This window comes from Phalacrocorax aristotelis, chromosome 1, assembly GCF_949628215.1.
Source record: "Phalacrocorax aristotelis chromosome 1, bGulAri2.1, whole genome shotgun sequence".
Classification (NCBI taxonomy): domain Eukaryota; kingdom Metazoa; phylum Chordata; class Aves; order Suliformes; family Phalacrocoracidae; genus Phalacrocorax; species Phalacrocorax aristotelis.
This window is the reverse complement of record NC_134276.1, coordinates 193,029,373-193,044,946: the sequence shown is the minus strand read 5'-3', so window position 1 is coordinate 193,044,946 and position 15,574 is coordinate 193,029,373. Positions and strand designations below refer to the sequence as shown.

Here is a 15,574-nt window from a genome sequence, read left to right as displayed (position 1 = left end):
TTTTTTCTCCTATGCATTCATGACTAAAAATAAAAAGGAACTGTAAGCCTGACTGTCATGTCAGAGGCTTCCTGTGACAACTATTAAAAGACCGTCATTGCATATGCAGATTTGAAGAAATTAGGTTACCTGAAAAAGCTTTTGTTATCTGGCATAATCCCTCTTTTCTGCAAAGGAAATGCTGGATTTCTGGAAGTAGGTTTACCTGAATGTAAAAAGAGAAGCTTTAATGATTTCATTCAGAAAAGTGCTCTTTTTCCTGCAACCTTCAATGGGTTTATGTTTAATTTATCAGAGACACCTCATGTGCAAAACTCCTGTCAGTGTCAATAGCGAATTACAAATTTGCGATTCCTGCAAGGTGTGACAATGAGGTTAAAGTATGGGCTCTTCCTCCATGGCCATCACAAAACAAGATTTTAGACTTATGGCTCTCCTCCTCGCTGCTCAGTTTTCACCCCTTCCCTGCCCCCTTTTCAGTTTCTGCAGCTTCTCTGTTCTCTGCCAGTTATCAATCACTGTCTCCCACTGCATGGAAATAGCCTAGGCCTCTTGAATTGCTGTGCTTGGGAACAGTCATAAGCTAACATATTTAAACCACATCCAGGCTCTGCAACAAAGAACTGTCTTGCACGGTGGTATGGGCATGCCAGCAGCGAGTAATGTTAGTCCAATATTTAAAGTTATCCGGAGATATGGGCCATCTGGTTTAAGGCCCTGCTGTGCTGCAGACTTCCTGAGGGAACTTGGACAATTCCTTTGATCACCTTATGTCTCAGTTATTCATGTGTGAAACTTCTGGACATTGCAGAGCGCTGTATGGATTATTATATTGCCCAGTATTAAAGGCTCAGATATGATAATATGGGTAGAATGAGCAAGAAGCAGTTTGCAGAAGCCTGAGATATTTTATGACCTGAGATCTGAATCCAAAGCATGTCTGTTTCTAGCAAACTGGAACTGCTATAAAAATTTCCTTTGGATACTCTTAGATAAGGCATCCCATTCCAGGGAACCCCAGTGTACATGTTCCTAGCTCTGACTTCTGTGGACATGCAGTGGTTTTTGCACCCTCATGAACTTCATAACTGAACTAAATACATTTCATAAGCAGCTTTATTTCTCCCAGTCCCTCAGTTCAGAGTCTGTACTTTTGGGTCTTGCCATTATTATCTGTGCCATTGTACTTGAAATATAAGCCAAGCTTTATCCATAGTTTGGTTACTTTTTTTTCAAACAAAGCCCTCTATTTAAGTCACTTACATATTTTCACCCACACGTCAGGTGCTTATTTAGACATTTACATATCTAAGTAACCTAAACTGTGCCCACAACATAATCAAGTGAAAAAAAAAAGTGTCCTGAAAATGCTGAGGAATATTGGCACCACTGATGCTTTGGACTGTGAGTAAGCAGATTGCAGTGCCAGAGCAGGGAAGTCCCATGAAGGCCCTGGAGGAGGACACCGGTCCAGCTCACACATTATCTATTGTAGGACCACTGTCACAGTTTGGAGAGGTGCCTAAATTATGTTTACCAAGAGCAATTACATTAGATGAAACTCAGTACTGTTATAAGATGGGAAGCCTAAATTAGTCCATCTTTATCATCTGCTTATGCTATTATTCTGAAATATTGCATGCATTGGCTAGTTGTTTCTCTCCATTCTATATTGTCTTTTTCCAGTGGGTAAGTTGTTTAAATTTTCCTTGACTTCTGTAGACACTTTTGCTGCCTGACATGCTGGTTAAGGGTGGCCAAGAATGCAAAAGTTCAAGCTAAAGAAGAGAAAAGGAAAACCTGACACTCCATTCCAACAACTTTCAGTATTTACGCTGAAATACTTACATCAAAAATAACACGTTATGTCCAAATGAGAAATTGCTTTTGATCACTGGGTGTGATATAAAGAAGAATGAAATGTTGGTATCTGACAAGTATGTCTCAGCAGATAGGAAACTTGAAAACATTTTTTATTGCTGTTAAACCACGCTGCTGCAGTATAAAATGAGCATCAGATCATTTTCTTTTTCTTAGTGAGTACTAAAAATCTGGGCTAGGCCTGTCCTCTCATTCCCACAAAGGATAACACGATAATCTCATACCTTCTGGAATAACTCTAGATGATGCAACTCTTCTATTTGAATGCAGCCAGTACCATCATTTTTTCTGGAAGATAAGCAGATCAAAATATCCCAAGGGCTTACGCGGCCTATCAGGAAAGAAAAGAAGCATATTGAGAAAGAAAATATCATGCAATTCCTATCTGAACAAAAAATACTTAGAGACAAATCCTGAGGAATGGCAAACTGTCAGAGTGCTAAGTACATGAACAGCTACAGGTGGCAGAAGGAAAAAAGGCATATTCACTACCATAGTTCAAGCTTTGCAACTATATTTAGGTATTTCACAGTTGGCTTCTCCTGTTATACCTGCCTACTGATGTCCAGTCCCCTGGTGTCTGACCTGTTTAGCATTCAGAAATGAAAGAGTTCAATAGATGGTGCTGCTTTAATATGTTCTTTTTTTCTGAACTCCTCAACATGCCCATTTATAACACAATTCCACTCTATGCAGTGTGATCTTCTGAGGTCTTTCATTATTAGTACTTAAATTTTACAGGAAGTAATATTGTTCATGCTATTGTAAACAGCAGAAATTTGTAGCCTGAACTTTGGTGTAGCAGTTTCCTAAATATTAGACACTGGGTTGCCAACACCTAGAACTCCTGTGTAAGGGGGAGTTAAGTTGCACTGAGCAAGTAGCCAACTTCGGAGCTAGTTCTGATGCTTCCTTTCTGGGGTGAAGCTGACCTGTGAGACCATGGGGTTCTATTATCAGGAAACAAGCAACACTGGGGTCACAGATGGCTGCTCAAAGAAGAGACAAAACTAAATTGCACCAATTAAAACACCATTATGGATTAGAAGATACAAATAGGTCTTGGAGTTTGCCCATATTGCAGCATGTGATGTGGCATAGGAATACCAGTGTAGCTTCAAATGAGCTTGGTCAGCTCCCTCAAGTGGTTGTTTTTTTCTGTATACAGCCTTCGTAATTTGGACTAGTTAGAGATAGTGGCATCTCTGAGAAGATTAACAGAATCACTACATCTGTTGAGGACACCATGAATAAGTTCAATAAAGAGCAAAACATTTCAGTGACAGGATGACAATTACAAATAAAGAACTTCCAGAGAGAAAGGGCAGCCAGAGAAGCTGTACAGCATCCAAGGCAGGGTATAGCATTAGGTCAAAGCTCTCTGCAGGACAGCTATTTCAGTGACCGGTTGGTTGGTTCTTTTTCCCAAGGTTGGGAAGATTACATGCATTTTATTCCATTTTGTGCTATCCATCTGTGATACCTTCCTAATTTTATTAGATTACCCCCTACATTTGGTCCCACTGATGGCCCGCAGAAGTATTTATTTTGCCTCATTTCCCTCTGCAACATGTAATTTTTTTCCTATTGCAATCACAATTGCAAATGCCAAGGAGGGTGAAGATTTCACTTAAGGAGATTTAACACTCAATTTAAGTTAAGTACAGTAATGAACTGATTGTGCAGAATGGGTCCAGGACTGTGAAAGTAACTATCACCTTTTTTATGTTTATAAGCAGTGTGACAAAGCTGAAGAGATGAATTTTCGGTTATGCTGCATCCATTACTGTAAAGAAATCTTCAATTTCACATTATGAGAACCAGTATTATGCTATAAAAATAATTAAGGCATGTGAAATTTAGGCAAGACAGATTCACTACGTGCTCCTTTGTGAAAGAAAAAAACAAAAAACCGTGGGTAGATAAAAATGACACAGATAGCAAGTAAATGAAACATTAAAGAAACATACAAGCAAATACTTCATTTAGTGCAAAAGATTGACAGTGTTAACAACCTACTCCATGACCTCACCAGCTATGTAATTATCAGATAAGCAACATGTTCTGCCTTTGACTAGTAAACACCTTTGAATAAATCATTATAATTACATATAAACCACAATGCCTAGCTGTGTGCAAATTGAAAGGGAGCTGGAGGGAACTCAATTTCTTAGAAGCAGTTCATTTCCTTCCCTTGTTTATTGTTACACATCCTGGCCAGGGATTAATTTGATCCCTGACTCCAAAGGATATGCTGCATTGTGTATCATTTGCCTTTAGGACACAGCGGAGTGATCAATATGACTGTACTGAAGAGAAGAAAAGGAAAAAGGGCCCTCAGACCAAGTGTGTTTCTGAGCCAGGGCCCAGGAAGTAGAACAGCTAACTGCTAGGAACAATTTTTCAGGAGGGGTTTGAACGCCTGCCATTTTTTGTGTTTTCTATTTAGAGTAATTAGACATCTAGCCAATTATTTCAGTACAGAACAATCAGAACTGAAACATCTATTTATAGAAAACAGGAGACTTCCTATTAGAAAGCAGCGTACACCTAGTGCAGTCTCTCAGATTCAGGCCGACAGAGCAGTCTGAATTCTATTTAAATGTATCAATACATTCTTAATTGACTACACGAGAAAAAATGTTCTTGGAAAAGAAAAATGAGAGGGGCATGTGTTACAACAGTTATTTAGTCTTGGAGCAGACTCTTTTGTGAATAGATATGGCTTAGGAATTGCCCATGTCATTCCTCTCACAGCTTGCTTTTTGTGGAAAATGAACATCTATGATCATGAAACCATGAGTCTGTCTCCCTTCTGCAAATGTAATAATTATAAACCTATATCTCAGCGAAAAAGTGCTAGTGTTGCTAATATTCCAGTAACACCAAATGGCCCCTGTATTTTAACACAGAAGAAAATCCCTTTCACAGACATTATTTCTAAATTAAAGTAAGATGCAGCGTGTGAGCTAAAACAATCTACAATAAAAGAGAAAGGAAGAACAAAAGTGACAGTAATAACACAAATCATCTGCATGGAAAAACTTGTGTTTCAAAATGGTTTTAGAGATGTTTAATGAAGAAGCATCAATAACGTCCATATTATTCCATCTTCAATGTACACACTGTTTCGCTGGTTTCCTGCAGACTTCACACCAGAAGCAGGCTTTGACAGGACATATGAAGTGGAAGGTTAAAATGGATACTTCATATCTGAACAGCTTAACTACTAGCAATTTGCATGAAACTTTTTCCATGTAAAGGGCTTTGCCTACAGTTACAGAAATCTTGTTTGCTTTATTCAGTAAAGCAGTGGAGCCTAGCATGCAGGAGCACTAAATCAGTTAAACAGTCCGAAAGCCCACCTCATGGAGACAGCCTCTGCTGCTTTGTATTACTTTGCATTTGGACAAGCAGAAGATTGGTAACTTAAGATGAGGACATGCAATTGTATGTTCATCCCCTCCCTGAGCATCTTTTCAAACCAAGATTTTTTAGTTGTCTGTTAATTAAGGCCTTGACTACACAAGGAATATTCATTTGCACAATTACATCTTGTTATGCAGGCAAATTCAGTTTAATGTGGATATGGCTTATGCTGGCAGCATGATGCTTTTATTCATCTGGGTTTTTTTGCTAGCTCTTTACCCCTCCTCTTCTCCAGTCTTTGTAGCCCCGTTTTGCAGTCCCATCTTAAAAAGTGTGTACCTGAGATGTGTGTCTCGTGTTTACCTGAGAATATCAGCCTGAGTTGCTAATCCAAGAATCACTAGTACAGCATACTTTGATACCAATCCGCTGTGACCACCTTCAACTGCTTTGATTCTGAATGAGTCAAAGCACGTACTATTCAATTCAGAGAGCAACAGGTTTCAACTGAAATTTGATATCATGTACAAATTATAATTTTCAACAACATACCACTGTTTTCATTGGCTTTGACTCTGACTTGTTACTTGGAATAATTAAAATGGTTAATGTGGAAAAATAACCTAAAAGATAACAATCTAGAGAGAAAAACAAACATGTTTTTAGAAGCAGTGGGAATAACAATGCTGAGACCAATAAAAACATTTAACTTTTTCTATAAAAATATTCTGCAGAGAGTCTTTGTATTCTGATATTATAGCTCACAGTGAACAGAAACAAAATAACTGTAGGATTTAGTGGGGTTTTAAGCTTACAGCATAAGCATTTCATAGATGAACTTCAAGAATTTCTGGATGTTATTTCTAAAATGAAGTAATCTTATTTCTACCTTTGAAATTATCATGTTTTCCCCATAAGCTATGGCATTGGAGTCTGGATTTTGCTGGAAAACTGTTAGATGCAAGCAGCTCTATGGAATTTTTAATCTCTTATGTGTACACACAGAAAAGTATTCTTTGATTTAACCAAATGAGTAAGTTTCATTTCAATACCATAGCTTGAAATGTTATTTTTTCAGTGTTAAGGTCCTCATTCTGAATTTTGAAATGAAAGAATTTTGAAAATCAAATACAATTTTCATCTTTTATGCTCATCTTTCTGTACTTCATTCATCCTGGGAAATGAAAAGGCTGATCAGCTTTATTTTTATTTTAACTTTTAGTCAGTTTCTAATTTTGCACTTGCTCACTCCATCACCCTAAAAATAATCAATTTACAAGCACTAGAGGATAAGATGACAAGAAACAGCCAACATTTTTTTGTCAAGAACCCATCATATAAAACTAGTCTAATTGCTTCTGACAGAGTAACTGATTTAGTGAACAAAGGAAAGAATAGTGATGAAAGTTTGACTTTAGTAAATCTTTAGGCACCATTCCCACATAACATACCTATCAGGTGAGTGCACAGCTATTTGAAAAAATGAACTCTACACTATCAAAATGGATTTTTTTTTTGTAGCAGACCCTCAAAGCCTACCCCCCTATACATTCAGTTCTGTTCAAAGTTCTCATTAACAAATTGAATGGTGGAATAACAACTGCATTTATAAATAGCAAATGACACCAAGTTGAGAGGAAGTATTAGCATTTTGGAAGACATGATCAGAATGGAAAATAATTTTGACGTATGGTCCAAATTCAACCTGAGGATATTCAAAACAAGTTCAAAGTGCCAGAATTTGGAAGAAGAAATCAGATAGACAGATACAATTGGCCAGAGAGCACTACTGCAAAAAATGAGCAGATTCATAAACTGTGTATGAATTAACAATATAATACTGTTAGAAAAAATCCCCAAATAACTTCTGAGTCGTTGGCAAAGATTTACTGGGACCGAAAGAGCTAACTTCCCCTCCTTTAAAATTGCAGTATGAATTTATTCCTTGTCATACAGAATTCTGAATAATAGGGACTATTTCATTTTAGTCATAACCCTGCAGACATTAAGAATTGCAACCAAACTTGTTTATGAGTGTTATATACAAGGAGCAAAAGGTAATCCTTCTGCTGTGGTTGGTGTTGGTCATACCTCATCTGTAAACTGCTTCCCAGTTTTGGAAAACATGGTTTCAGTAGAGGATTACAAGAAGAAGGTGGATCTTAGAAGACCTTGTACTGGGTCTGACTGAGGTGGAGTTCATCCTCTTCCCAGCAGCCCACACAGTGCTGTCTTTTAGATTTGTGACTAAACCAGTGTTGATAATGCACCAATGTTTTAGCTATTGCTGAGCAGTGCTTGCACAGGGTCAGCACCTTCTCTGTGTCTCACTCTGATTCCCAGCAAGTAGGGTGGGGTGGGCAAGAGGCGGGGAGGGGGCACAGCCAGGACAACTGACCCCAAATGAACAAAGGGATATTCCATACCACATAATGCCATACTCAGAAACAAAACTGGGGTGTAGTCTTTGCAAAGCTGCCATTGCTTGGAGGCTGGCTGGGTATCAGTCTGCTGATGGAGGGTGTTGAGTGATTACCTTTGTATCCCTTGGGGTTTTTTTTTTTCCTTTTTTCCCTCTTAACTTCTTAAACTGTCTTTATGTCACCCTAGGAGTTTTTCTTGCCTTTTCTCTTTCAAATGTCTCCCCGATCCTGCTGCAGGGGTGGTGAGTAAGCAGCTAGTGGGTCCCTAGTCGCTGGCTGTGGTCAACCTACCACACATTTGAACTATAAAGAAGAACAAAAGAATTTTGATTTTTTGGGGATGTGTTTTCTCTAAAATAAGATTGAAGCGATAGGAAATGCCTTCCCTATATGTATGGGTTTTGGTTGGGAAAGAGCTAATTTTCTTCATAGTAGCTTGTGTGGTGCTATGTTTTAGATTTGTGACCAAAACAGTGTTGATAACACAGGGATGTTTCAGCTGTTGCTGAATGGGTCTTACACATCATCAAGTTTTTTTCTCTTTCTTGTGTTGCCCCGCCAGTGAGAAGGCTGGAAATGGGCAAGAACTTTGGAGGGGGCACAGCCAGCACAGCTGACCCCAACTGACCAAAGGGATATTCCATACCTGATGACATTATGCTCAGTATATAAAGCTGGGGAAGAAGGAAGTGGGGGACGTTTGGAGTGATGGTGTTTGTCTTTCCAAGTAACTGTTATGCATGATGGAGCCCTGCTTTCCTGGGGGTGGCTGAGCACCTGCCTGCCCATGGGAAGGAGCAAATGAATTCCTTGTTTTGCTTTGCTTATGCATGCAGCTTTTGCTTTACCTATTAAACTGTCTTTATCTCAACCCACGAGTTTTCTCACTTTAACCCTTTTGATTCTCTCCCCCATCCCATTGCGGGGGAGCAATTGAGTGGCTGTGTGGGGCTTAGTTGCCGGTTGGGGTTAAACCACTACACCATAGAATAAATTTTTACCCATCCAAAATCAGTTGTCCTCTTTAATCACTGGAGGCCACAAAGTAAATATTTTAATTTGCAGGAAAGATTATATAAAGAAGGTTTTGAACCGCAACCATGAAGTAGTGGAATATGTTACTTTAGGAGGCTACAGAACCCCTGCCAAGGTTGATCCTGAGATTTGTATGTGATGTTTTTTAAAAGAAATTCTCCTGAGCTCTACTTGAAACATATTTCCAGGCAACTCTGAGCTGCATGGATGGAAAGAGAAGACTTCCAGGAAAAGGTATTATTTAGGTACTGATGCATTGAGCTGTATTCAAATATATATTTGACATGTTCTAATCCTGATCTGTAAAAAAATAAAAGGGTGAATGTAAGTTTTACCTTCATATATCATGAGTCCTTATAGTCTACAGGGAAAAACAAAAGTTAAACTCCTCTGCTCCTGCAGGTTAATGGAGTGAGCAGAGGCTGAACTGAGTTTGGTGAGGAGGCACATATTTCTGGAAGTAGCTGCTTATGCACAAATCCATCTTTAAACAAGACAGAGGAATATGTTTTACAAAGTAGGCTTCATCCCTGAAATGTAGTCAGGAACCAATAGTTGCTAGTCAAGAGTTTAGAGTGGAAGAACTACCAGATGTCTGAAAGATGGAACTTCTACCTCACTGCCTGGGTCTGGACCCTGGGCTGGATTTTATGCTCCTCAGCATCCCAGAGGGCAGCAGCATCAGGCAGGCTGTGTGACGGGGTTTGGGGACATAGGAATTCTACACCTCTGAAGATCTAAGCTTTACTGATAATGCTCCAGGGAAAAATATCCTTTGATGACTATTTCTGGTTACGGCAGCTCAGCCGTCTCACTTGTGCAATGCCACTTGCTGGACCAAATGCTTTCTCTTTGTTAACGATATGGTCTTTTATAAGTTTTTGATATCACTGTTTCATTTGTAGGGTTTTCTTTAAAGGAATGTCTTATATCTAGGTGTGCAGGAATTTTTCCCTTGAAGAAGTAGTTATTGGAGTTATTTTAATTTTCTTTTGGCGTGGCTCTTGATAGTCGTGAGCTATCACCAATTTGAACTTACTACAACAACAGTGAAGAAATGATCACTCTGGTAAGTGAAGATAGTGTAGGAAAAGGCAGCGATGTTTCTGATATTTTCTGAACTATTCTGGAAAGCAGCTGTTCACTTGTCCATGTGCAAACCTCTCCCTGTTTCTCACAGCATGCTCCATGCTACTTGTTGAGACTGACTGTACTCTGCCATAACGCACAGTCCAGTCCAGTAAATGCCTGCTTAACTAGACAAATTAGGCTGAAATCTTTTGGCACATTAATTACGGTCTAGTATTGAAAGTGTAAAAAAAAACCCCACCCTATGTATGAGTCTGAGATTGTTGGACGCAGTCAATTCATTCACAAAATACTTTGTACAGTTGCTGTATAGCTGCCAGGGAAAGGCTGCAGGAATCCTGAGGACAGTCACTATTCACCCGCCTTCAGGATGATCAGGGTTTTATTTTGGCTCAGTTACTCCATAACTAAGAGGATCTGAAGCGCCACAGGAAGCATTCCTCATGGAGGAGAGGTTGGAATGAACCAAGTGGAACCAGTCTAATTCCCAGGACAGCTCATCTGTCCCTGAACAGCTTAGCACAAAACATTGCCCTGTGCTCAAGAATTAATGTACTGTCACATCTGACTTCAGCATTTGGGGAGTGAAATAGCCATTTGAAGACCTATTGTAGTGCCTCACCCATAAAAACAGGGTAATTCTTGACTATTCTGTACCTCTTCTGCAAATACTGCAAAGGGGTGTTAGGTCTAACTAAAAATAGGGAGGAATAATGCTTCCACTCTTGTCTGAAAAAAGAAGAGAGAGTTATTTTATTACTGGTTCCTTAAATCAGGAAGGGCCAGACTGCAAACCGGCTTTTCTTGTCAATCCAAAGCAGAATTTTAAAAGTATAAAAATAGATTAGTGTAACAAGTCAAGAACTACCAGTTTCTCCCAGAACTCTTCTCATATTTGGCAAGATGTTTTCCTTTTTCCACCTGGTCTCAGACTCTAAAACTGCCTTGGACCTGCCTACCAAGTCAGCCAGTTACTATCTTCCTTACTGAAGTAATACAAGGCAGATGAATTTCTCTAAAAGAAGCAAAAGAAATCCATTGCAGGCATAAATACAAGAATGGCGAAAAGAGACACCACAATCGTTTCTCCATTTATATCATATCTAGTCATACAATCCATTAACAAACCTTTCTTCAATCAACAAATTACCTTACTATAAGAGACAACCATGATTTTTCAGACGTGCAGTAAATAAATGATTTAAAGTGATGTTTTTTAATTTGTAGATAACTGGTTGTCTGTAAGACAACAAAAGGTAGTGTACAAAAAACCTGCAGTATTATTGAACCATACCCATATATTTTTCTGTGCACGCAAAGAATGAGCAGAATATTGGAAATAAAAGGAACTAAAATACATTCAAAAATTATATTAGTCTGGAATAGGTAGAAGAGTACTGCAGTATGTAAGACAGATGCATTGGATGATTCTTAGTTTATCAGGGAGAGGCCATGTCAGGCTAAGAATAATTCTCCACTGAGTTGTACTGCAGATTGTAACTCTATCAACATATAGTTTTTATCATAGCATAATCTGTCATCTCAAGCTATGAAAATATGCTGTCATAATATTTTCTGAGTTGCAGTAGAGCTCAATAGCAAACAAAAGGGAAATATGTAGTCCCGACCCAATGGCAAACACATCAGGGCAATTCAAACACTCAAGCCTGTTATTCCACTTCTGTGCTTGCACACTGTGCTTTGGATGAATATTCAGATTACTCTGGTATGCTCTCCACACATGGGTACTGTCTGCATAGCAAGCCTCAGTGAAACCAAAAGCACCTAGTAATCCAATATGGTATGCTCTATTTGTATGCAGGCTAAGAAGGTTTACAACCCTAGTTGCTACCAAACATTGGGATTCTTACTCTATACATATTTAATACACCAGGTAGGCTACCACAGTTCAAGCTGCTAGGTATGTTTCTCACTTGCACTAGAAAGCATTGTGGGACTGAGACCTAACATTCTTTGGGATAGATGTACCAGGTACCTAGTTAAAGCACATAATTGTCACAGATCTGCCAAATCTCAGCTAATCCATCTGTGTGGGTGCTTCCTTGCCTGCTGTGAAGGTGGAGAAGGAAACAGTCTGGCAGAAAAGCCAGACTGAGAGATATTAGAGACAGGCTACTGACAGTGGATTGGGATGAAGAACCAGCTGAAAACTGGAAAGAGAGGATACGCTTGGGGAGAGGAGGAGGGTCATGCAGTTGAGACATACAGGGACCAGACTGAGGTGAAGCAGCTCATGAGGAGGGCAACTCTATAGTTAAGGAAGTTATTGTCCATATGTTCCATCTGTCATAGGCATTGGAAAATTTGCAACGATGTCCCTGTCCTGGTAAAAGAGTCTGGGCCTGAGCCATGCATGGATCAAAGAAAATAAAATATTATCAGATTTTCACACGTGCTGGGGGAGGAAAACCGCACTGCTTCATACAATGAGGAAGAGGGTGCTCAGCTCTCCAAACCTCAGTGGAGAGGGAAGAATAGCTCCACCCTGCTCTGTGCCAAGGAAGAAGACTCTGCCAGACACAACTCACTTTGGACAACCCCCACTGCTGCATGATCCAAGTTATTCTAATTGATAAATCTTGGGACTATATCCAGGAAAGAACTTTATATCCTTGTTCTGTGCACCCTGAGGCAAAGTCATGTGAAAAAGCAGCGTGAAGTCATGAAGGGGAAGGATGTATCATGAGTGAGTGAGACAAATCAAAGCTGAAAAGAGTGCATGGCACAGCTTTTGAGCACCTAACTGTGTGCTATTTGTGTGCATATATGCCCGCTCTGGTCTGATATTCACAAGGTTCTTCAAGATTTCCCACTGTTTATTACAAATTTATTTTATTTAAACTTCAGATAACATAAAGAAAAGTAGCAGTTTAAATATGTGAGGCAGATACCCCTGTCACTCACGGAGCAGAGTGGCAAAAGAATGGAAACAAACACATGCGGCAATGAAGAACACCTTGGGGACAGAAAAAACTCCTCTTGGCTAGATACAGAGAGGTAAGATGGAAAACCAACAGAGTCAATATAAAATCACAAGGATTCAAAAATTCTATTACAGAAACTTTTATTAAAACTCCAATTACTTTTTCAGGGGGAAAAAAAAAAGGAAATTTAGGCCTGAAGCTTTGCTGTTTTACTGTGAGAAACTCAGAGGAACACGCGTGACAGTTTTCAGACCCCTGTCTTTGTTGCCGAATAAGCAAAGTAGGACTGCTGTGATCGCTGGTCTGTGATAAAAAGCTCACCTACAGACATGCCCAACTGAGCCCAGAGGAATCACAGCAGGTGGGGGAACCCACATAGCACCCTGCTCCAGCCGCTCCCAGTGACATCGCAGGAGAGGGATCTGCCCACAAAACACTCTCTTTTATGCACATGCACATGCACGTGTGTACACACACACACGTGAAGAAGCACAGAGGCACGATGTTGAGCGGGGGAACCCCAGTAACCCTGTCAGAGAGACACAAGCCCCTACCCTGGTCCCCTTCAGCTGTACAAGGGGACACAGCCCCAGTGTCCATCACGGTGAGTGAACAGGAGCACCTTGTGGACCTGGGGGGGAAGCGCATTGCCTAAGGGTTTGGGACCCATTATGAGGTGCGTGGTAAGAGCATTTCCCAATTGCTTATTATGGGATGTTTAATGGAGGAACCAAAGGTAGGGAAAAAGAGGTATCAAGGTGGTTTGAAGAGAAGCAAGCATGGGAAAAAGAGGAATAAAGGGATAAAAATGGCTTCTTAGAAGCAGTGAGCTGGTTGCTACTCTTGGCTGGCCACATCCTGTACCTGGTCAGGGCAGTTTATTCTGCCTTCTCATTAAACTCCATTGCCAACTCCTGTCCTGTCTGTGGGACTCTTTCGCATGTGGGTGCATGTGTGTGTCTCCAGGGCTCCAATTGCAGCCCCTGGAGGGGGACCAGAGCTCAGAGGCCCATGTGTCCCTGATGGCAACTGCTGGACCAGGTGTACAAGTGCATGTGAGCACTGGTGAGTGGATGTGGCCATGGGTACTGTTTGTGTTTGTGTGAGTGCTGAGTGTGTTGATCTGTGTGGCTGGCCATATGTGTGTATGTATGTGGTGTATAGGTGTGTGCATGTGCCAGCTAGGAGCACACGCTTAGCCTTGCTGCTGGTTGGATGTGGGAGCATGGATCTGCATCAGCCTCACCTCTGTCAGGCTGCCAGATTTGGCAATCTTGGATGAGTGCATTCATAGGAGCTACAACAAAAACAAAAGGTACTCAGGTATCTTCCCCACTAGACTATTACCAAGCCTGCTAATCCTGTTACTCTTACAAGGAAGAGTCTGGGTGTTTAGAGACGCTCATGAAACAAATGGAAAGAGCTGGAGGCAGGAAAGAAGATTCAATGAGTGGTTCAATAGGAAAGTAGCACCTGGGGAGGAGGAGTTCTACCCAAGGAAACCAAACTGCCAGTTGGCATATACTTTCCCTCCTGCCCTTCACCCCAACCTTTCTACCACTCCCACTTTTTGCATCAGGACAGGAGAAACCTGATCTGAGAAGCCCTCTAACTGATGGCACTTATGGGAATTCATCATTGACTTTAAAGGGCAGAAACTGTGTTAGAGCTGAGAAAACAGCTTCTTCTGTTCTGTGGATATAGAGGAGCCTCAGGGTAAGCAGCTAAGGAGTAGATGGGTTTATTTGTCTTAATGTCCTGTCTTATTCTAATTACAATGGATTAGGATAACTATTACAATGTTAAAAGTATGGTGTTTGATCACCTATGCAAGAAACAAAGGCACATATTTTAAAGTCCAAACGGCAGCCCTTGATCGCTGCATTTACAGCACTCAGGCGTCCTACGCCAACCCTAATTAATGTGTCAGACTCCTTAATACCCAAGAGGCAGGAAACAATCAGAATACTGAAAAAGAGAAATTTGGGAATAGAAGCAGTGGCTAAACTAAACAGCATCAGGACACAGGCTTAACCATTGGCCTGCAATCATTCGCTGTGTTTGTTTTCTTCTCCCTGGGTGGCCATGCAATGCCCCAGGAGACAGCACAAGCCAGTGACAGCTCCTAAAACTCAGCGAAGAGCAGGCCACCCTCAGTCAGGGGAAAGAGTTTTGATATGTGGACATGAGCCATACGGCATCAGTTGTCCTCAGGACTAGAGAATTGACCCTTTTTGTTTATGAGTTAGACAAAACCACAATATTACATTATGATGCAATAATTATGTCATGGCTAATGTAAGGGTGATTTCCAACCATACCCCACAGATACTGTTTTCTACGCAGCACCCTACGCTGCCTTTCAACTCTACTCACCTGGCATGCCACGGGGTAATGAAAGTCAGTGATACAGACATCATCATGACTACCATGTAGAGCATCCATGGAACATGGACTCTAATGTAGCTATTAAAATTATATCTCTAAACATTCTAAAGAAACATAGGGTCAGGCTTCTCACTTTTGAAGGTTAACAGACACAGACACCCCCACATTGTTAAATTTGCAAAAAAAAAAAAAGTACTGTAACATCTAGGATGTAAATCAGATGTGTCATGGAACTGGGTAAAGAATAAAAAAACCTGCTGCTTTCTCCTACCTCACACATCATCCTGTCATAAAGAGGGCAACTTAACTAGTCTACAGTTACTTTCTGTGCTAGTACTTTCTTGAATACTTCTACTCTTAAAACTTTCTCCAAAGGTCCTCTAGCCTTTTTTTCTAAAGCCATAGCACTTCATTCAAGTGAAAATGGGGTTAACATCTGCCAAA

At 40.4% G+C, this 15,574-nt stretch overlaps 1 protein-coding gene across 5 annotated transcripts in view; it reads right to left on the bottom strand.

Moving 5' to 3' along the window:
- Positions 1-15,574, bottom strand: part of CPED1 (cadherin like and PC-esterase domain containing 1) — a 155,574-nt gene that overhangs the window by 117,534 nt on the left and 22,466 nt on the right. For all 5 annotated transcript variants that reach the window (XM_075081150.1, XM_075081148.1, XM_075081147.1 and 2 more), the window contains 2 exons: positions 2,106-2,212; positions 130-205 (listed from right to left, as the gene is read on the bottom strand). In XM_075081150.1, the coding sequence (XP_074937251.1) occupies positions 130-205; positions 2,106-2,212 (183 nt within the window). The remainder of the gene's footprint in view (positions 1-129; positions 206-2,105; positions 2,213-15,574) is intronic.